Below are 22,889 nucleotides of genomic sequence, written 5' to 3'. Positions count from 1 at the left end.
CCTGCTTTCTTGTAGGGTGGGGGTCGCTTTTTTTTGTTTTGTTTGTAAATGTTCATATTTTTTACACAAAATATATATATTTTTATTGTATCTGCCTCTAAAGTTGTTTATTTCGATATTTTGCACCGCAGGAGATTAATATAATTATTAGTATTGTTTATGTGGGTAAACATTTACACGCAGGTTTCTCTTCTTCCTCCTCTGTTATTGAAGCCCCTCCCCCAACCAGCCCCCCCCCCATACACACTTTTATTTTTTTCACTATTATTATTATTACAAAAGGAACATTGATCCACCTCAAAACCAAATCTTTTTCTTGAAAAATTCTGCCACAGGAAAATGTGTTTATATTAAAAAAATTTGTTTCTTTGGCTTTAGGTAGAATAGGCCTTTTAACAAATTTTAAAAAATTATTTATCAACTTCCAAGTAAATCTATCATAATCATTAAATTTTCCAGCTTTCAAAATACTAATGAATTTATTATTGCATTTTTTATCAAACAGATTGCATTGTGAAATAAACAAACTGGGCAATATTGGTGGGTAATTATCATATAACCTAGAATTTTTAATCAAGTGAATTAACGGCAGTGGAATCGATTTACGCAGTTTGTTATACTCTCTTAGAGGAACAATTTACATCATATTTAAAAAAAAATCTGAATGATTTAAAATATCGCTGTTATCATCCAATAAATCTGTAACATAAATACTGTCTTATTTGAGCCATTCCTTTTTGAAGATAGATTTACAACTGTTATTACTCTATTTTTCCATAGAGTTGAGCTATGGGGAGAAAAGCTGTGGGTGAAAATCATTTTCCAATTATGTAAAATCTGCTTGTGAAAGTCGGACATCTTAATTGGAATATATTGGAATCCGGTTTACCACAAAGTCCCATTTTAGAATAAAGTGTAAACCTCCTAATTTATCAAACAAGGATCTTGGAATGTCATACCACAACCCCTCCATACACAGATGCCCAGCTGAAATGAAAAATATACATATTAAAAGCATGAAAGAAATCCGGTCAAATTAAATGGAACTGCATCTGCATTTAAACATCACCCATCGACAAATTTAAATCTTATAAATTTTAATGGGTTAAATTAGAGCAGTGGTTCCCAAATGTTTAAAATATAAAAAGCTGATCAGAACTGTTATCCCAGATAATTCCACTAATGTCACATCTTTGTTTACTTATTAGTAAAAAAATTTTTCTGAAACCATGGCTTATTTCATATTGATTTTACAGGTTTGGCAGTAAAAAATAAAAAAATCTAAAATCCTTATATTTTGGTGTTTATATCTAAAACATTTAAAACACCACAAAAAAGCAGAAGGAAACTATTAGGTCATATTTACTAAGGCACTGTATGTCAGCTGTCAATCAGATTGCTTATAGGCATCCAGTGCTGGTATGCACATGACCATCCACTCCACACATCTAAATCTTCATTAGTTGTCCATCTGAAGTTTTAATTTTGATTCAGATCAGAGACCTATAGGGTCCTTTGAAAACTAACCTTTAGCTCTGATATTTGACTTTAACCCCTTTCCTCTATGTTTAATCCATCCCTTAAATAGCACTGGTCTGCCTAAATGCAGCCCTACCCTTTGGCGTTGTTCAGGGACCCACAGTTGTGTTGTGTGAAATCAAAACCATGGAATTTGCAGCATTCCCCAGACTGCTCTAACCACAAGGCCACCATTACATTGCACCATAAACTTTGTAACACAAAACAGATTTTGGTAATTGTTGAAAAGCTATTTGCAAGTCAAGCTGAATAAATCCACCCCTGGTTGTAAAGGAGCTGGTAGCTGATTATTCTTAAATGTGAATGGCCCAAAGGGCAGTTTTATTTGAAGGTTTACAGAGGGGAAAAAAAAAAAAAAAAAAGTCATTGCATGATGGGGCTCTTTTCTAGCATACAATCTGTGTGTTCAAGCTAAGGTTCAAAGAGTGAATAATTTAAGTTTTAAACCTAAAAATAATCAGTAAGTTCTATTAATAGCATCCAGTACTAAAACTTTGGCAATGAAGAGAAAAAAAAAAAAAAAAAAAGACATTAAAGCATCTGAAAAGAGCTCCTCCCCTTTGGTGAAGAGGCTTGAGATCAGTGAGGACACAGCTGAAATATTTCAGCCATGGTCATAAGTGTTATACCAATATCATTGGCAGTTAGGCAGGAGCTAAGAGATCTCCTGACATCCCTAGCTGTTGTTTGGAGCCATGTTATTGCCCACAATCCTTTGATTCATAGGAAGAATAGGCACAGCTTTACTCAAAGTGTTTGACATATGTATCATTTGTGGAATTTACTTTGACACATGCTGATGAACACTTTCACGTTTCGAGTTTTACAATGAAGAGCTCCAGTTGTTTTTTTTTAAACAAGGCTGTAGCTCCAGTTGTACCATTATGCGTTTGTCCACCACATAATGATGCCTGCATGGCTGAAGGCTGTCAGGATTCAGCACAGCAGTCTGTAGCTACCTTTCTACTCTGGATAAAGTGGACCTTGCAAAATGTGAAGAGATAGGAGCTATAAATTGATGTCTCTGGATGAAGCTGTTGCCTCTCAGCTGCCCTGGGAATGGCTCAGGCTTCTCCCAACAGAGCTGAAGGTTATGCCCCCATCATCCAGACCCAGATGAACAGAAGAAAAAGTACATTAAAAAAAAGTACCATCATAAGTTAGTTTACAAATGCAAAGCAGTCAATTGTTAGGTGGCAAAAAATCTGTTTCTATACATTTTAAAACCAGCATACCAGTATCAGATACAAAAATGATTTACCAACTTTTTTTTTTTACTCAAGGTTTTATTTATTATTTCTATTTGTGCTTATACCTTTACAGCACATTAACTGATTCCCAAACACCCTCAAATGACAGTGTGAGCAGTGCTGAATTCTGTGATACAGGACTGGAGAAAATACAGTGAACAAATTAAAGGGAAATGGGAGGGGCAGCATCCTAATAAGAAAAAAACAAAAAAACAAAACAAGGCACAACCATACCATTGCATCCTTCAGTGGTGTCATGCTTAACCTCTTTAGGTAACAGAACCACCGGTGACAACTCAAAGTATGGTAGAGTAGCTGACCAAATAACAAACTACCCTACTATTCGTCACCAGCAATCACTCGTCCTCATTGTCAAAGGAATAGGTCGAGGTGGAGACTATAAAGGAATGCTACCGGATTTGTCTCCCAATTCAAGTTCAACTATTCTCCCCCTCTCCAGATCAGGAAAACAAAAACCAAAAAAACAAAACACCACAAAAAACTACAGCTATATACACAGAATTAGATTCTCTCATCGTCTGTACAATCAATCCTTTACATTATTTACTAATAGAAAAAAGATAACCAAACTGGCAAAATAAATCTCCACTCCTCTTTTCAAAAAAAGCACCAACACAATGTCCCATTATCCACCATCTTTCAAATTAAAGTTCACATTTTCATGGTAAGCAGGAAGGGGAGATGGTGGGGCAGAGGGAAAATCTTGCTCTCCAGCAAATTATTCCCTTTTTATGGGTGGAACTCCAACTCATCTACACTGATGACTTTAGCTGGCATGGACGGCAGTGGCTGTTCAAGCACATCTGATCCAAACCACTTCGCAAGGCCAGGAGGAGGGCTAGCTCTGTGTCGCTGGGAGCCGTTTGTCCGATGGAGGCCTTGGCTTTGTGACGGACCGCCTGCTATGCCCGGATGCACTACAATAAGAATATACACAAGATTTAATATGAGGAACACATTTTGCCAAGCAGCTTTAGAAAAATTCAGCTGTAAAGCTTCTTTGCAATTATGAACCTAAACATTTTTTTACACCAAGTATAATTAATGTACTTACTCTGTCTCTGCCCCTGAAGCTGCTGATGCATAACAGCCAACTGCATTGGAGTATTGGCCCTGGGAGGTAGAAGCCCCGTTGCACCTAATGGGTACAGCGGCTGTCCCAACAGGGGTGGAGGTAAACCTTGAAGTTGCGCTAGGTCAACATGTGGTGGAAAAATACCTTGTGAAAAAGCAAAAACAGTTTGGTTAATGAATATCAGGACCTGGAGTGCTTTGATGGAAGCTAGGCTAGTTTAAAGACTGCAGGACAAACTACTAACTTGCTTGCATAAGGGCTGGTCCCAGCTGCTGGGGTTGAATCCCCTGGGCAAGCATTCTCTGAACCATGTTAGGGTGGAGCTGGGGATGAGGGCGCACCATCGGGACATGGGATAGAAGTGGTACTGGGTAGATTGGACGAGGAAATGATGAGTTCGGCCCTGCAGGCGCCACTGGAGGCACGTGATGTCCAGCGGAACCTGGCCTGAGGCGCTCTTGGTCTTTGCTTTGCGAGTTTATCTTTACTGCAGCCGACTGTGCAACATTAACATCCACCGACTCCAAGAGGTGGTTTGGAGAGCTACCACCTGCAAGCACAAAAGCCTTAGTGTTCCATCACCATTGAGAAGGACGGAGCTTATGAAGCAGATGCTGTGTACCATCTTGTGAGTTTGCGGTCGCTTCCTCCTTAGGTTCTGAACGACCTGACGGTTCATCTTTGCTTTTCTCTTTGGTTGCGTACATTTTACGGATCACAGATGTGGGTGTAAACGATGGCGATAACTGAAATCGAGAAATATCAGAAGATCGTAAAATTGCTAGTACATTTTCCTCCAAAAGACCTGAGGAAAGGAGACAAAACTTTATGCTCACCATGCTAGTGACGGCATTTCCCGGTGACGTTCTTCCAGCAGGCTGAGGTCCAGGGGAACGAGAAACGCGCTGTGGCCTATTGAGCAGACACATTTAAACCATTTTAAATCCAAGGTTTGCATAAATCAAATATTTAGATTTTTTCACAAGTCATACACCGTTTGCACAGTTGGGATGTTTGTAAGATTCACTTTATTACACAGTAGTGCTCATAGCCAAGCTCAAAGTAAACTAGAAAAAGTTGCATTTCCTGCGAAAATGCAGTGTGAATGCTGTACGCTAAACTGTAAGCTGTAAGGTTAAAATGGCAGAAACAAGCTGAAAAAAATTAAAGTCAAAGCTGCTGAAATGGTATGGAATAGCAAAAAATGTCTAATTAGTTTCTTAAAAGTAGCTGAAGCCAACAGCAGAAACATGGCAGACATGTTATGAATTAACAGCAAGCAGAAAAGCTTAATGCCTTTCCAGAAAGAGAGCAGAATCAAGCCAAAATTGGAAAAAATATGCAGAAATTTTATAAAATAGCAAAAACGGTAACATAAACAGTAAAAAAGTTGAATCTTAACTAGTTGAAGAAAAAAATGAGTAGCTTAAGGATAGGAAGATAAATGTTGAATATGTATAATAAGTATTAAAGTCTGAAATCATATGTGGAAATGTCAAGACTTGTAAAAAAAATTTGAAATTAATTAAAATGTGTCAGTTGATCAGCATAGAGAAAACAGTGTCATCCTTAGAAGCTTGAAAATCCACAAACCAAAGTACAAGACTGACCATAAGAAGCACAGGAAGGACAGAGAGAGAAGCTTATAAAAAGAGAGCTAATAAAATTTAAGGAGCTGAATTTATCAAAAAATCTAACCTGCATGTTATGAGCCACTGTGTTGATGACAGCACCGTTGGCAGGCTTAGGCTGCATGTTACGAGGTTAGCAGATGCTTTATTACAGTGTAAATCTTAGAACCTGATTAAGAAATATGCACTTAGGTGTGGGGTCAACAGGCCTTGGTAGTGTAATTTGAAGAAATTGGTTGAGTTTGGGTCATAGCTACAAGCCATATGGCACAATGAATGAGTGTATGTAAGAAAGAGGCTTTTATTTTGTAGAGTCCCTTTAGTCTTATTTTGAAAGTCTATCATGGATGTGTGTCAAGGGAAGGGTCATGCCAGGCAGTGATATAGAATCCATTTCTAAATATGCAATCACTTGTTTTCCATGTTATTGGGTGAATAGATGCTGTGTTAGAGCATAAATGGGAGACTTTTATTGTGAAATTCGCTCTGGGGTATGTTTTGAAAAGGTCCCTAGAGTCTAATAGAAACAAGCTGGTAGAGTTTGGGTCATAATGCTGAGCCATTTGCATCAATTAATACACAAGTATAATATAGAGGCTTTTATTTTGTAGGGTCACTGGAGTCTTATTTTGAAAGTCTAGCATGGTTGTGTGTTGAGTAAAGTGGTCAGACCCAGCAGTGATATTTGATGACTTTCAAATCCTTAAATCACTCTTTTCCCCTGTTATTAGGGCAGTAGATGAAGCGGCAATGGGAGGCTTTTATTTTGAAATTTGCTGTGGGGTGTGTTTTGAAAACCCCCCTAGAGTCTAATTTTAAAAAAGTGGTTGAGTTCGGATCATAATGTTGACCCATATGCTGGGAAAAAAATATGAGTTTAATGTAGGGGCTTTTATTTTGAAGGGTCCCCGGAGTCTTATTTTGAAAGTCTATCAGGGTTGCGTGTGAAGGGAAGGGTCATGGCCAGTAGTCATATTACAGGTGCTGGTCATAAAATTAGAATATCATGAAAAAGTAGATTGATTTCAGTAATTCCATTTAAAAAGTGAAACTTGTATATTATATTCATACATTACATACAAACTCATATATTTCAGATGTTTATTTTGTTTAATTTTGATGATTACAAATGACAACAAATGAAAATCTCAAATTCATCATATCAGAAAATTAGAATATTGTGAAAAGGTTCAAAATTGATGGCCCCTGGTGCCACACTCTAATCAGCTAATTAACTCAAACCACCTGCAAAAGCCTTTAAATGGTCTTTCAGTCTAGTTCTATAGGCTACACAATCATGGGGAAGACTGCTGACTTGACAGTTGTCCAAAAGACGACCATCGACACCTTGCACAAGGAGGGCAAGACACAAAAGGTCATCGCTAAAGAGGCTGGCTGTTCACAGAGCTCAGTGTCCAAGCACATTAACAGAGAGGCGAAGGGAAGGAAAAGATGTGGTCGAAAAAAGTGTACAAGCAAGAGAGATAACCGCACCCTGGAGAGGATTGTGAAACAAAACCCCTTCAAAAATGTGGGGGAGATTCACAAAGAGTGGACTGCAGCTGGAGTGAGTGCTTCAAGAACCACCACACACAGACGTATGAAAGACATGGGTTTCTGCTGTCGCATTCCTTGTGTCAAGCCACTCTTGAACCACAGACAGCGTCAGAAGCGTCTTGCCTGGGCTAAAGAGAAACAGGACTGGACTGCTGGTGAGTGGTCCAAAGTCATGTTCTCTGATGAAAGTAAATTTTGCATTTCCTTTGGAAATCAAGGTCCCAGAGTCTGGAGGAAAAGAAGAGAGGCACTCCATCCACGTTGCTTGAAGTCCAGTGTAAAGTTTCCACAGTCAGTGATGGTTTGGGGTGCCATGTCATCTGCTGGTGTTGGTCCATTGTGTTTTCTGAGGTCCAGGGTCAACGCAGCCACATACCAGGAAGTTTTAGAGCACTTCATGCTTCCTGCAGCTGACCAACTTTTTGGAGATGCAGATTTCATTTTCCAACAGGACTTGGCACCTGCACACAGTGCCAAAGCTACCAGTACCTGGTTGAAGGACCATGGTATCCCTGTTCTTAATTGGCCAGCAAACTCTCCTGACCTTAACCCCATAGAAAATCTATGGGGTATTGTGAAGAAGAAGATGCAATACACCAGACCCAACAATTCAGAAGAGCTAAAAGCCACTATTAGAGCAACCTGGGCTATCATAACACCTGAGCAGTGCCACAGACTGATCGACTCCATGCCACGCCGCATTGCTGCAGTAATACAGGCCAAAGGAGGCCCAACTAAATACTGAGTGCTGTACATGCTCATACTTTTCATGTTCATACTTTTCAGTTGGCCAACATTTCTATAAATCCTTTGTTTTTATTGGTCTTCAGTAATATTCTAATTTTCTGATATGATGAATTTGAGATTTTCATTTGTTGTCATTTGTAATCATCAAAATTAAACAAAATAAACATCTGAAATATATGAGTTTGTATGTAATGTATGAATATAATATACAAGTTTCACTTTTTAAATTGAATTACTGAAATCAATCTACTTTTTCATGATATTCTAATTTTATGTACAGCACCTGTATATCCACTTCCTAATGTTAAATCAGTGTTGTCTCCCTCCATTAGATTAAAATGTGCTGTTTAAAGTGGTGGAGGTAAAATCCTTTGAAGCACGGTTACCTTGACGACGTTAACAAGCCTGTCAGTGACAGAGAGACATGCGCATCACTTTCGTTCCTTTCCTCTCAGGCTTTTTTGAATGGGAATTTCAGCTCCGAACAAACAAGTGCTGAAGACAAACCGTAAATGGTATCTAAAAAATTCTTTCAGTGTAAGCGAGAGCTATCCTTTCTCTCCAATTGGGGTAACTTTCATGGCTGTAGCTTATTCACAACCTTAATGGGAAGGAGGAATAAAAAGGTTTGAGAAATCCTGCTGGTCTCATTGAATAACATGCAGGACAATGGTAGAGCAGAACTCTCAAAAGCAAAACTTTCCCTCCGAACAAACGAGCGGTGAGCCAAAACCGTAAAAGGTATTCAAAAAATTCTTTCACCGTGAGCGTCAGCCATCTTTGGACTACAACTTGTGTAACTTTCATATTTCTACAATATTTCGTCTAGGCGTGGTGACGATGTAAAAAAGTGTATAATTGTCAAAATCCTGATTTTGGGGTTTGGACAGATTTGTTACCCCCGAACAAACCTTTTTCCTAGCTAAACGATAAAAGATATCGACACACTTCCTTCAATGTGAGTGCAAGGAAGGTCTGAGGAACAACTCCACCAAGGCTCATGTTGCTACGTCGAACGGTTCCCGAATGGGAGCGATACGAAAAAGTCTGTTTCTTTGAATTTTCACTTCGGATTTTCAGAGAGCTCTCATTGGATTTCTATTGGGGAAGTGTGGACTTCTTCGTGGTCTGGGCCAAACTGTCGGAAAACTGTAAACGCCACACAAATGAGGGTTACATTTCCTGAATCCTGACAAAAATCCCTACGTTTTGATGTAAAATTTATCTAGATAGAGTAAAAGATGAGCGAGTGAGTTGAAGCTGTTCGGCATGAGTGAAATGTTTGAAAACGCTAGAGTGGCACACTCTAGCAGCTGAACATTCCGTCCATAGACTTCCATTATAAATTTGAAAATCTGTAAAAATTGTTTAAAAGTTTGGAGCTTCACTGAAGCAAAACTGTAAAAGTTAGCTGAAAGCCGAGTTAAACAGTAATAGCAGAAAGATACGGAAACATTTTAAAAGTTGAATGGTGTTTCTAGCTGAAAGTATGCAGAAGTAGTTAAAGAGCAAAATAGCAGAAGATTTAGCAGAATTTTAGCAAAATGCCATTCATTTCAATGAGGCAAAAATTTGCAGAAAAAGCTGAATAATTTAAAAAGCAAAAGAGGTAGAAATACAAAAAGACATAGTCGACATGTCCTAAATGAGCTGAATATTGTGAAATTTGAATGGTTGAAATAGCATAAAGTATGCAGAAGTAGTAGCGTTACAAAAAATGGTCGGAAGAATAAAAATAAATAAAGAATAAAGAGAAACAGGATCTCAATAGTGTGAATGCTTTACAGCATTCACACAATAAACACCAAACCTGATCTAATTAAATAAAATGTAGGTGTGTACTCCTAAAAATAGAGTCCACAACTAACATAACAAAAATTAATCTGAAACTAAAAAGATGAAGCCCCTCAGTCAGTCTCAGATTCCTTATTTGTCATCACTTTTCAGTGTAGCAAGGACCAGAGCCTAACAAAGACCTATATGTTTCTAGAAGGGACAGAAATGAGGTGCAGGTCAGGTGAAGAAGACAAACACGTCATTAAGGCTTCTACTGGCTAGCTACACAGTACGGTAATGGATCCAATGGAGCACTGTTTTACTTGTGTCTCTAAAAACTGAAGTTAGGAGCAGGAGTTGAACTGGAGTTTATTTCCAATGCAAAGAGGCAAAAAGCAGGCCAATCTCCAGGAATAATGTCCCATACCAGAACTTCACCTTCACCCTCATGCTGTCTGAGTCCCTGTGTCAATTACTGGTCCCTTCAGATGCCTGTAAATTATGAGTTTATCCTCTTGTCAATCCATAAGCCCTTTGGTTAAATATTTTCTCAGATATGATCTCTCTCAATCTTGAGGAGCAGCTCATTATACCAAATTAGTTCTGCGACTGAGTTACAACATCTATAGAGTGGCTTCTCATTTATATAGCCTGGGGTTGGAAAGGATGACTAAAATGATATGCTTACATGTAATAAGTCAGATAAATTCCGATAAAATACTTACCCGTTTCTGAAAGACCTGTCCTGTGGGTGCTTGTAAGTTGACTGATATGCTTGGTGGCCATGTAGAGCAAGCTCCTGCTGGAGAGCCAGGACTTCCAGATCCATCTGATTCGCAGGAAGATGTAGACCCCTTATCTGGTGAAATAATGATGAATGGCTGATTCATTCATTTTTAAAAATCTATTTCTACATTGCAGATGTCTAACCCTGGCCATCCTGGGTTGTGGACACTACTTTGTGTCAGACCTGAACATGATTTGGTTCAATATGTAGAGGTTGAGTGTATAAGGAGTGAATTCAAGCAGACAAAAACGGGCACCATTTAAAACCATGAAAACACAGGACTAACATACAACTACAATAAATGCAAGAAAATAGCAATGAACCATGATTTCTGACAATAGATCCATTAAAACTACTAACCTGCTGTTGAGAAGGACTGATAGACCTGTGGATGTTTGCAAACTGCTCTGGAAGCAAAGACTGAGGGCCGGTAGGAAATCCTTTATAAATCATAAGGAAAAAAAACAACATTTAGTTTTAGTCTATAGAACTGTATATAATACAATAAGTAATTAGTAATAACTCAAACTCAAGTTCTGACAAGCTTCCAGTTTAAAATATACATATACAATTACCTGTAGTAGGTGGCATCCTATTATTGAAGTAGTCCGGTGAGGGGGCCCTCTGTGAAAACAGAGGGGGCGATGGGCCTTTGTGCAGTAAGCCATGTAGAGGGCCAGATGGCACAGAGGCTTCAGAGCTGCCCATCAGACCACCTAAAGGTATCGGTGAGCTACTACGCACACCAAGGAGCTCCTACAGAGATGGAATGACAAAAAGTCATCTCTAAAGCTTGGCCTCAGATTGTGTATCCTCAATTGAAAAACCAAATGCATATATGTTTGAGGAAGGCATAATATGTTTCCTTATTAACAAGGGAGAACAAAAATATTTCCTGATTTAATCAAGTTTTTCTGTGTAGTTCATGTAAAGACAGGCCCTGAATAAAGCCAAAAAATCCATTTGTGCAATTTCAAAAACTACAAGAGAAGCTGAAGTTTAACATTTAAACTATTGGTTTACAGTTTTTAAAAGAAGGGCTTTGAGATTTTATTGGTAAATTTTTTTTCCAAAATATTTCAATCTCAGACTTTTTGGAAAAGTAGAGTTCAGCTGCATCAATGTTGGCGAGAAAATACAGCCTTTGATGCTTGTGACCCAACTAATCCAGAAGTTCTTTGTTCTCGGTGTAGCAGGAAGGAACCAACATCCTACCCCATTTCTGCCTGTGAGCACCCCGTTAAAAATGTGCCGTTTTCATAGCCATCTGCCTCTTCTGGGGCCTCTCTTTTCTTTTCATACACTTAGTAGACACTTTTTCTTGGGACCCTCGGCCATTTTCAAAGAACCGCATTGAGTAAGGTGAGCTTCAATGACTGAAACTGTAGCTCACCACATGTGTGGCTGAAAGTGTGCATGCGCATAGAAAGATAGCTAATGGGACAGCCTTACGTAAACCTATCACCAGAATGTTTGACGATTAGGACAACTTATTTAGATGATCCACCCAGAAATAAAAGATCGTCCTCTATACCTTTAACTTCCCAAAATGCTCAGTGATTAGACATCGTTTTATAGAAGACCAATAACCCAAATCATACAGCTATAAATTCTTCAGTTTGCTTGGTACTTTCTTCTGCTGAGAACATTCGCACTGAGAAATCAGTACACTGTAGAGCGCTTCCTCCTCATTTTCATATGATTCAATATTCTACTTAAGAAGGTTTTATTGTGGAGCTTCAATGTGGATGACATCACACGATTCCAGCTTTTTACAATCCAACATAGAAACACCATCCAGAACCAGTTCTGCCAAAGATTCTGTCCCAAAATTTGAAGATCGGTCAGGGACGACTTGAGACATTCATCCAAAACATGAAGGATCAAGGAGAAAGACAATGTACATACCTGGAATATGTTTTTCTGCTGCTGAGGAGGGACATGAAGAGGTCGAGGTTCCACATTTTGACCCGAAGGCTGCTGCAATAAATAGAGATTTGAAATAAAGTTGCACAGAGTCATCCCTCACCAAAAGCAAAGCACCACCTCCATAAACCAAACTTCAATGGGCCAGTTTTATATATGGAAAGTCTAAGCAGCAACTATTAGACATACTCATGTAGGATTTAAAGGTTTAAGAGAAAGTGGCACTTGAACTTAGACCTCCCACTAAGCAGGACCACAGAGATGGGTACACCACACGTGAAGCCATTCTACAGTCCTTCATGCAAGTTACCAATGCTCTTGAACTGTAAAGAATCATTGATTGCTACTGTTCATGTTCATAACCATTTACATGGTTCTTGTTTATTTGGAAATTATCTCATGTCTGTGGCAACTTGCACTGAATTGCTGTAAATGACAGAACCTCTGGAATGGTACAAATTTATGCCCACCAATCTTTAGGTATTTCACAAAGTTCTCAAGTTTTAGTTTAAAAGTAGGAATTTAGCATCCCTGGAAGGGATTGTAGCCACTGCAGCATGCAAAAGTAGTGTTAGACATCCAGTACACAGCTTTCAGAAAAGAGTCAGAGGGATACTTACATTGTTTGTATTGGGTTTGGGGTGAGTTGGCAGAGTTCCACTTGCCTTCATGCTGCTGACCAGTTTATTAAAAGCAGACATGTCTGTGTCACGGCAGCAAGGCCGATTAACAGATCCACCGGTTAAAGCTTCCTCAAGATGCTCGGCCATGAAGGGTGTGCCGTTTCCCCTCTGAGGAGAAGATATCTTCTGCACATGTGGTTCTGAGCTCAGCTTCATTCCCTTCATCTCTCCTTCAACTTCCTCCAGAGAGAGGACCACTCCTGAGTTAGCTGGGAACAGACAGGTTATTTTAGTAAGCTGCAGAGGCTATGTGGAAATGAGTGAAGGGATCCTCCATCTGCATGGAGCAGTGGGGGATTGGGTAGGTAATGAGACAGGAGTCTATCAAGATAGTAAGATAAAGGAATAACATTACAATACAGCTGAAAGCTCGGTTTTGCATGATATACCGTATTTTCACGACCATAAGGCGCACCGGACTAAAAGGCGCACTCTCAGTTATGTGTCCCATTTCTGTATTTAACACACACATAAGGCGCACCGGACTATAGGGCGCGTTTTTTATATACAGGTACAAGTCCTCTACTACCTTTAAATACCTCTACTGCGTATTTAAAAATACAGCGGGGGCAAAACTGAGTATGACTGTGCTTTATTCATGTATTTATTACAAAGTATTAATCAAACCTGGCAGCTGGCCGTGAGACAGAGACATCGCAGATGACACAGCGCTGTGGTCACTCCTAAATTAACTTAAAATCCTGAAACCTGCTGACGGAATATGTTCGCTTTTATTGCCGGTATCCTGGTGCCTGCAGCTAAAATTATTTAGATGAAAAACACCTGCCAGCAGCCGCGGTGAACCCCAGGCTGCCCAGCCTAGAGGCTGCTGTTGAAGGGATTTCTGCTGTCAGCGCACCGCTGGTATGTGGGGGTCTGAGCGCCTCCGACAGAAATAGATAATCTGGATGAACTGACTGCAATTATTAAGTTTTCAGGTGGACTTTCTCACTTAAAAACATATTAAAACTACTTTATTCCCACTGATCACAGCAAATATAGCTGCAAGATTTAGATTATTTAGATGAAAAACACCTGCAAGCAGCCGCGGTGAACGAAAGGATTTCTCCTGTCGGCGCACCGCTGGTATGTGGGGTCTGAGCGCCTCAGACAGAAATAGATAATCTGGATGAACTGACTGCAATTATTAAGTTTTCAGGTGGCCTTTCTCACTTAAAAACATATTAAACCTACTTTATTCCCACTGATCACAGCAAATATAGCTGCAAGATTTAGATTATTTAGATGAAAAAACACCTGCCAGCCACCGCGATGAAGAGGAGGAGACGCGCCGGGGATGCTGTTGAATTAAGTTTTCAGGGAGAAAAATACAGCGGGAGCAAAACCGAGTATGATTGTGCTTTATTCATGTATTTATTACAAAGTATTAATCAAACCCATCAAAGTCATCATCCTCTGTTTCTGAATAAAACAGCTGCGCTAAATCAGACATGCCAGTTTCCCCTTCTTCGCTGTCAGAGTCACTTTCCGTGCAGCGCGGCTCCTCAGAAATAATGCCGGCTTTTGCGAAAGCTTGAACAACAGAGCCAGCAGACACTTTAGTCCAAGCATCTACAATCCATCCGCAAACTGTGGCGTAATCTGCCCGGCGCTGCCTTCTTATCCTGAAACTGTGGTCTCCGTCGGTCATCCATCGCTCCCACGCCGCTCGCAGCCTTACTTCGAACGGCTGCTTCACACCGATGTCGAGCGGTTGAAGCTCCTTTGTCAGACCCCCGGGATAACGGCGAGCACAGCGTTCATTTGATTCACCTTTTTTTCCACATCGGCTGTGAGATGGGCACGCAGCGATGGTGATGCGTGGAAAAAACCACCTAGTCTTCTCACATACACCTGCCTCAGCCACGCATCCATCCAGCCTTTTCCATTTGCGTTAATATCATATGTCATCAGAGCGCTGTCTGTCTCGCTGGCAGCTCCCAGATCAGCTTCTCTGATTGGTTGATGCGGCGCGTCCAGCAGCAAAACTTCAATTTTTCCATCTCGAGCAGCAGAAGCGCGGCGCTTCAGATGCTTAAACGCTCCCGACGTGCTGCACCAAAATGCGCTGCGGGACCTTTTGCTGCACCTATATGCGCGTCAACCATTGACTTTGCATGTAAACTCGCTGCTTCTGCTGCACCTGCTGCGTCCGGTTCACACCGATGTCGAGCAGCGTTAATTTGTTTCCCCATGTTTTTCACATCAGCTGTGAGATGGGCACGCATGGAGTTACATATTAACAGCGATGGTGAGGGGTGGAAAAAAAACACCTGGTCTCCTTACATTCAGCCACTCTTTCATCATCTCCTCAATGAGGTGGTCTCAAAAGTCGCAGTTACAACACACATAAGGCGCACCGCACCATAGGGCGCACCGCACATTTTGAGGAAAAAAAAAATCGTTTAAGTGCGCCTTATAGTCGTGAAAATACGGTAGGCCCTTTAGGCAATCTAAAGATATGAAGGAACTGTGCAAATCTGCAAATTTGGGTTGGAGTTAATGCTACATGCTTCTGGTTAGATAGTGGAGTAGCTGCTGATGACGTCTCAGTCTCAACACGCACAAATGCACAACAGTGCGTTTTGGCATTCAAGCCAACACAGCCCTGTTCCCTGTTAGCATGGGCCTACCCAAACAGCAGATTTTAGGGCTAGCGTTCTGTTTTATAATCTATAGTTCAGAAGCTTTTGTATTTGTGATTGTACACTTCCTACGTGTTTACTGACCTGTTTATTAACAAATGTGTTACATAAACTTTTAACAGATGGGGGGATGTTTAGCTTTTTTTATATCAATAGATTTTAGATGTGTGGCAGCACTGGCGCTCCACCTATTGGTGTGGCATAACTATTACATTGCATTACAGTTTAGTCAGCCTCATGTTTTCAGTGTTTTTCTGTGTGTCCGCCTTATGTGACAGCAGCTTTAATTAGATCAAAGCTTTTCCATTCATGTAATAAAAAGGCAGGAACAAATACTGTTTTGCTCTTAAATGTGGTAATGCGGGAGAGGTTGGTTTCCAACAAAGCTAAGCTAACCAGTTAATGGCAGTTGAACATCTGAAAACAGACAGCTTTTTCATTTCAAATAGTGAGGAATGTGTACAGAGAATCACCCACTACTTTCTCGTAGCCGTGCTTTGTTGACCGACAGCGTGGACAGAAGTGGTTTGAGGTCAATTTTGGCTTTGTGCAGGAGCTCCAAAATGTCCACCTTTTCTTTGCCATCTGATGACTGAATAGGTGTGAAGTACGACGCAGAGCCTTGGCTGGCAGATGAGCAGCGTGGGTCGAGCACTTAAAAAAAAAAAAAAAGTCAGAGGAAAATGTAAGGTGCATAAAAATAAAATGAGAAAGGTCCCAAAATTGTTCAGATGGATTTATCCAAAAGAAAAAAAAAGATCCAGAGTGAGACATGGATGTTATCTATACAACAAATAAAAATTCAAAACTCCACTGGCTCCACCAATTACAGGGATGCAGTTGACAGTTTGTCCATTATCAGCTTGTTACAGTCGTTTACTTAGGGCAGTGAAATCAAGGTATTGTTTACACTTTAAAACTAGCATATGCCTGAAGTTGTAAAGAGCAGCGTTTGGTAGATAATTATACCCACAGCCACACAGGTAATAGAGGCCACACAGAAGAGCTCAAATTACTTGCCTGCAAGTTTTTCCAGCTCCTCATGAGGAGTGGACCTCAAACTGCTGGATCGGCTGCCTGAGGGGCTCATGGTATTTGAAAACCATTGGCTGAAGCGGCTAGCTGACACAGGGCCCTCCCCCAAAACATCCTCTATCATCTGAAAGACAGAAACAGAAGGCTTTGGTACAGAGAGAAGTGTCTCTACAGTAGAGACTGCAAAAACAAAACATGAAACTTACGTTTAGTGTTTTCCATCAATCTAGCACAAAAAGTGCCAGTATAAGGGGTAGTCAGGGTCACTGAACGAGCATCTGTGGCATACTGCACTGATTTTACTGCCACAGAGCAGCTTCAAGTTGGAGTTTCATTTCAATTGACTCTTCAGATGCTAACATGTTCTAAACGCAGGTATGATGGGCATAAATTTGGAAGAACCTCTGTAACCCAACATAAGAGCCCAAAGAAAAGAATAATGATAAAAGCACCTTTAAGTGACAGCACTCCCCACTGAAGATCAAGGTCAATGAGATCAAGCCAGTAAAGCACAATTAATTTTGGGCTGAGATTTTGGCTTTAAACTAAGTTTTGTTGTTTTTAAATAACTAATCAAAGAAGACTGCCACAAGCAGCAAACAACAAATATATATGCAACCCTGGCTTGAAAAACCTTGACTCTCTAAAATATTGGAGAATGGGAAAAAAAAACAACAAACAAGGCTGTTGGAGAAACACCTCTGCTGTGACATCATGACTTTGAACACAGAAAGTGCACCCCGGTACTTACAGAGGCTAGTCCTGGCATATTTTCTAAGTTGAAGAATTCATTGAAGTCAAAATCCCCAGCAGACTGATCTGGAAGAACATCTGGATGAGGAACTTCTTGATCAGCTGTAGACTGCAAAGCCACATCTTGCTCCTCAGGTAATCCTCCATTACATTCCACTGCTGCGCACACAAACATTGAAGAAGAAAGTCGCACCAAATCTAAAAGATCCAATTTCCTAAATGGTTCCAAGATTTACAAAACCCTGCTTTTACATGCCTTCCTTCACAGAGTCTGTTCGCTTTTTTGAACGCTTCGTTTTGCGTTTGTCCTCCTCCAAAATCTTATCGTCAAATCCGATGAGCTCAATCGTCTCAGACTGGCTGGTGGGACCGGCTGAGAACCATTCTGGCTCATCTTCTGCATAAGAATCATTTCTTCTTCTTTCACTAAACACGCGCTTGTCACCAAAATCTCTCTGCAAAATAGACAAAGCTGTGAGTTAAAGCATAATTGCAAAGTTATCACAAACTGATCATGGAAATCGCCTGGTAAAAGAGACTGGTCAATACTTTGAGCAAATGGACTGACTAAACAAAGAGGCAAGAGTAGCACCAACCCTGAATCTCTTATCTTTGAAGTCTCTCTCCCGCTCTCTGTCTTTTTCTGCACGAGCTTCTCTCTCAAAGGCCCGAGCAGCAATGATGCGCCCGCTGCCAATTCTGCGAGCGCCTCCCGGACGAAGAGATTCATTTTCCTTATTTTCCAGTGGGCTTATAGGGCGTCGGGTACTGGACATGGATACAGCATTGACCTGACAACCACCTCCAAAGCTCCGTCGCTGTGGACTCAGTACAACATCCAAGTCGTCCTCCTTTAACCGCTCACGGGGATCTAAATGATAAAACAGTTTTATGGATTTGAATAAAGACTATTTACAAATATTTAAAGAATATTTACAAATATAGTGGAAGTTGACAAGCTTTTTAAGGTCTACTCAGATATTGGATGGAAATGCGATTTTAATGTACAATGATTTTAACTGTGAACCAGTTAGGGAAAAAGGAGAGAAAAAAAAATAGAGCTGCTCATTTTAGGTCTGCGCATTTAAGCTTTACAGAACTACATGGATTATAAATCACTCATCACTCATTGACTTATTGCCATGAATTTATGCTCCTTTTGCTAACTAAAACAACCATACTTCAGCTGTTATTCAACCTGCATAGGCAGGTTTTAGCTAAAAAGATATCAGACTTTTCTTAACAGAACTACAAGGTAAGTGCATAAAAAAAAAAAATAAAAAAAAAATACATGCCTCCGGATTTAAAACTTTTTAAGACCCGAGACTTTCTGACTAACCTCTAAATAGTCAAACCATTTACCTGGGATTCTCCGTTTCAGATGAATCCTTTCATCCATGTAGTCCTTTTTAAAGCCTTCAATTGGGGAGCTTCTCTCTGAAGTGGGGTACAGGGAGGCATGCCATTTCTCTGGGTCCCAGACACCATCACTGGATCAACAATTCAAGAAAACAATTAGAAAGTTTACCGTTTAATAGCTTGTCTTATTGACTGTCAAAATGTTTGAGCTGTTTTTTGAAGGCAAGTAAAGAGGAAAACAATGATCAAGATAAGAGCTCCATTAATGTCAACAATCAGAGCTAATGCAAGGACTGGATGAAATGACCAAGACTACATTTATTGGCTGAAAAGTGGAAAATTAAGTTAAAAGGTAGAAAATTAATAAGCTAAATGTTCTCACCTGTCATATTTCTCTGAGAGACATTCGGGCCGTTTGTTAGAAATTGGTAGTTTCTTTATATCCAGAAGCTGTTCCTGTAAGAACAGAAGCTCTATTTAATTAGGTAGACTTTTGCATGGGATCATCTTCAAAGCAGTACCAGAAAAGTGTTCCTACCTTGGTATATCTGAAAGGAGCAGTGACTCCTGACTTTAGCTTGGGCTGGTCAACAGCTGTGTCCTCATTCCTCTGCTGTCCGCTGGCATCTTTTTCCATGATGGAGCACAGGAAGAATAAAACTGCTCCAGGCCCAGAAATGTTGTGCTGGAAGAACATGGCCAACATAAAGACTCTTGAGTTCAACTGCTAGATATGTTATCTTTATCAAGGCTACAAGCGCCTTTTCAGTTGCAATCGCTTAATTTGGGTATGTAGCGATTAGAACATTCCTCCCACCAAAAAAAAGGCTTTTAAGAATCAAACTTCAAAGTCAGAAAAAAAAAATAGCATTTATATCATCGGAAGGTGACATTTTTCCCCCAGGTAGCCCAAACAGCTAGAAGAGATTCATAAATATGAGCCTTAGAAATTATTTGATTATCTAGTTTTGTCTGAGTAAAGGGCTTTGAAAAGCAATTTATATTATTTCAATAATTAGACCAATGTGAATATGGGAACATTTGAATATTCAAGGAACATTTACTCCAGAATTTTGTTATAGATATCCTTTTGGGGGGGGGCACAACCCTTCACATTTGAGCATAAACTGAGGGAAAAAAATGTCAGCTACCAATACAAACAATACCTTATGCAACCTGAATAAGATTCAAACTGTAGAAATTGTTTTCAGTCAGAGGATCATCCCTGATTCAAATAAATTTTGATACAAACTGTTAACCAGGGTGCAAAACAGAAAGTGTCAAGGCTAATTTTGCTAGCAGAAACCATCCACCTTTACACCAACTGCTGTGACAGTTTCCTAAATATTCTGAGTGGGTTGTATTCTTGGTGCCCATGAAGAATTAATGCAGATATTTTAAAGCAGAGAATCTGATTAAAATCTCAGAAATGTTATATCATTAATTGGAAGTTATCCACTTCTCTACTGGTTTTGTTTTTCCCAGTTTTCAGAAACAAATTCAATGGTGCTGTGTGCTTTATGGGACGACTTAAAAACCCTAACAAGTAAGGGTATATACATTTTACTTTCCCCTAGAAACACAGATCATCTGCTCAAGACCCGATTTTTCAGTTTCTAAACCAGGGACAGGATCAGGTTTGCGATGGCAGCCATGACTTCATCTGCATGAAGGAGAGAATTGCAGGCATTTATACTACTTCATTCTATGCATAAGTGCAATTTATGCTTGAATATTCCTGGTCCTGCCGTCTGGTGCAATTGGTTCAAATGAAAAATACCAGAGGTGTCAAGTAACAAAGTACAAAAACTTCATTACTGTACTTAAGTACATCTTTAGGTATCTATACTTTACTCCATTAAATATTTTTCTTCGTACTTCTTACTTCTACTCATGAACTTTTTAACAGAAGTATCTGTACTTTCTATGGTGTTACTTGTTACTCTTGGCTTCGGTTTAATGTTTATAAATATTTCATGTCATGTGCGCCATCCAATGCAGATCATTGGCTCCATTCACATCTAGTGAAAACTAGTGTAATTGGATGAGTCATAGAACGCAAACACTCATTGGTTAGCTAAAGGAAATTGGCAGAAGCAAACAGTTGATCTTCAAACTGCAAACGCGAGTTATCTATGCCATGCTACAATGTCGGATTCAGAAAAAGATGTCGGACACAAACAAGAGCGTATCGAGAAACAGAGACCCACAAGACCTCCCTTATCCTTGGCCCCATCTCGAAGAATTTTTTCGATATAGTCGAAAAATTTAGTTTTCAATTCATATAGTAGCATCTGGCTGTTTTTTTGTTTTTAAATGTTTATACTTTTATACTTTTAAGTAGTTTTCGGAACACATGCTTTTTCACTTTTACTTGAGCAAAGATTATCAAGTTGATAATTCAACTTTTACCAGTGTTTTTATACTGTACATCTTCTACTTGAGTAACAAATTAGTACTTTTGACACCACTGAAAAATAATGAATAATTAGGGGGAGTGGCAGCCTAATGGTTAGGACATAGAGCTTGGAATCCTGAGGTTCGGCATTCAAGCCCTCCTCCCACATTACACTGCCACTCTGGGTCTCTGAGCAAGACCTTTGCCCCCTGATTGCTCCCAGGGCGACTCAGAGTGGCAGCCCACTGCTCCCCAAGGGGATGGATTAAATGCAGAGGTTAATTTCTCCATTATGAGATTAAAAAAGCTCAATTACTTAACCTTTATTTTAACCCTTGTATATAAAGTGCTGCAACATAATTTTTAGCCTACCCCCTTTGAGCTTTGAATTAACTCATACATATTAGAAAAGTTTAACTTTACTTCTAGCAAACAATACCGGTAAACTTTAAAAAGTTATTCAATTTAACCCTTAATATAAGCCATCTAAATAATTTGAAATAAGATTTACTTCATGAATTCGTGAAAACTATTTCCATTCATGTCGCGTGCCAATTAGTTAATAGATGTCAGCTGGAACCTAGTGAAGTGTCACCGCAATCACCAGAAATGACAAAAAGCTTGGGATAATTAGCTACCTGTAGCGTGTGGAAATAACAAAAAACTGTTTAATATACCGTTTGATTATATATATATACTTATATATACACATATTAAACGGTATCAATAAATAAACACAGTTAAATATCACAGGAAACAGTTAAGTTAGCACAGATATACGTTGGTCAAGTTTATATAGCTACAATCGTATAATTTATATTCAAAGTAGAATGAGTCGAATAATATTTATAGGCAGTTAAATATTTGGAACATTTTCCATAATAAACAACCCTAAAAATAAGACACTTACTGAGTTAAATGATGCGAGGATCGCTGGGTGCTCACGTTAGTTAGCTGCCTGGCCAGCTAACCAACTAGCCGGGGATAAAACCCACCCAGCGAGAACCAAACCAAGCCGGTCCGGCTATTTCAGTGTTTTTTTAGTCAACACGCTACTACTTTGGGAGTTAATTTAAAGAAAAAACACTTGTTTAAATAACAAAACAATTTACTCATAAACTGAGCAGTCTCTAATTATTGTCTGTCTCTTTCTCTGTTTTCGAAGTCGTAGCAGCAATTTTCCTACAATCACCGCTTTAAGAAGGTCCTGTGAGAGATTACGTGCTGTCCGTCGCGCCTGAGTAAAATTACGAAGACGAGCGAGTTTAGCGAGCTTTGATTAGACCGTGATACGTGTTTCCAACTGAAAAATAAGAAAAAATCACTTTTAGAATGTATTATGTAGAGCAACAATAGTATGTAGGGACTTAGCTTATATGAAGTACAAACCACTGCACAGGCAATATGTTGGCCTTCTACGTAATACTTCAGTGTTAGCTTGTTTTCGTTATGGCTTTCTTTGAGGTCCAAATCAAAAAACAGCTGTGGTCAAATCTCTAAATATTTCTAGAAAAAATTAAATTAAGACACATGGAAGACATGCGGAATCCCTCTTATATATATATATATATATATATATATATATATATATATATATATATATATATATATATATATATATATATATATATATATATATATATATATATATATATAAAACTGTAATTCTAAAGCACCAACTGGATTTTAGACCAGCTTAATACAATT

The 22,889-nt window shown here is 39.4% G+C and overlaps 1 protein-coding gene across 1 annotated transcript; it reads right to left on the bottom strand.

The window, feature by feature from the left end:
* Positions 1 to 2,804: 2,804 nt before the first annotated feature.
* Positions 2,805 to 22,391, bottom strand: eif4enif1 (eukaryotic translation initiation factor 4E nuclear import factor 1). Its single transcript, XM_038286381.1, has 19 exons — positions 22,093 to 22,391; positions 19,323 to 19,469; positions 19,167 to 19,240; positions 18,788 to 18,915; positions 18,022 to 18,296; positions 17,682 to 17,880; positions 17,424 to 17,584; positions 16,658 to 16,796; positions 16,115 to 16,291; positions 12,930 to 13,201; positions 12,292 to 12,363; positions 10,959 to 11,139; positions 10,744 to 10,823; positions 10,322 to 10,455; positions 4,722 to 4,797; positions 4,508 to 4,631; positions 4,130 to 4,435; positions 3,865 to 4,029; positions 2,805 to 3,727 (listed from the first exon to the last, which is right to left on the bottom strand). Exons 2-19 carry the CDS (start codon positions 19,419 to 19,421, stop codon positions 3,540 to 3,542), a joined length of 2,850 nt encoding a protein of 949 aa, XP_038142309.1. The 5' UTR covers positions 19,422 to 19,469; positions 22,093 to 22,391; the 3' UTR covers positions 2,805 to 3,539.
* Between the last annotated feature and the right edge of the window lie 498 nt (positions 22,392 to 22,889).

This window comes from Cyprinodon tularosa, unplaced genomic scaffold (assembly GCF_016077235.1).
Source record: "Cyprinodon tularosa strain WSP-4 unplaced genomic scaffold, ASM1607723v1 ctg224, whole genome shotgun sequence".
NCBI classification, from domain to species: Eukaryota; Metazoa; Chordata; class Actinopteri; order Cyprinodontiformes; family Cyprinodontidae; genus Cyprinodon; species Cyprinodon tularosa.
Note: the sequence above shows the minus strand (reverse complement) of the source record. Positions and strands in the feature narration are given on the sequence as shown.

Excerpts from the sequence above, each read along its gene's own strand:
- eif4enif1 (XM_038286381.1), bottom strand. The coding sequence starts at position 19,421 with ATGGAAAAAGATGCCAGCGGACAGCAGAGGAATGAGGACACAGCTGTT. Across the intron at positions 10,456-10,743 it reads TCAGTCCTTCTCAACAGCAG|ATAAGGGGTCTACATCTTCC; the intron begins GTTAGTAGTTTT and ends TTATTTCACCAG. Across the intron at positions 4,436-4,507 it reads GACCGCAAACTCACAAGATG|GTGGTAGCTCTCCAAACCAC; the intron begins GTACACAGCATC and ends TTGTGCTTGCAG.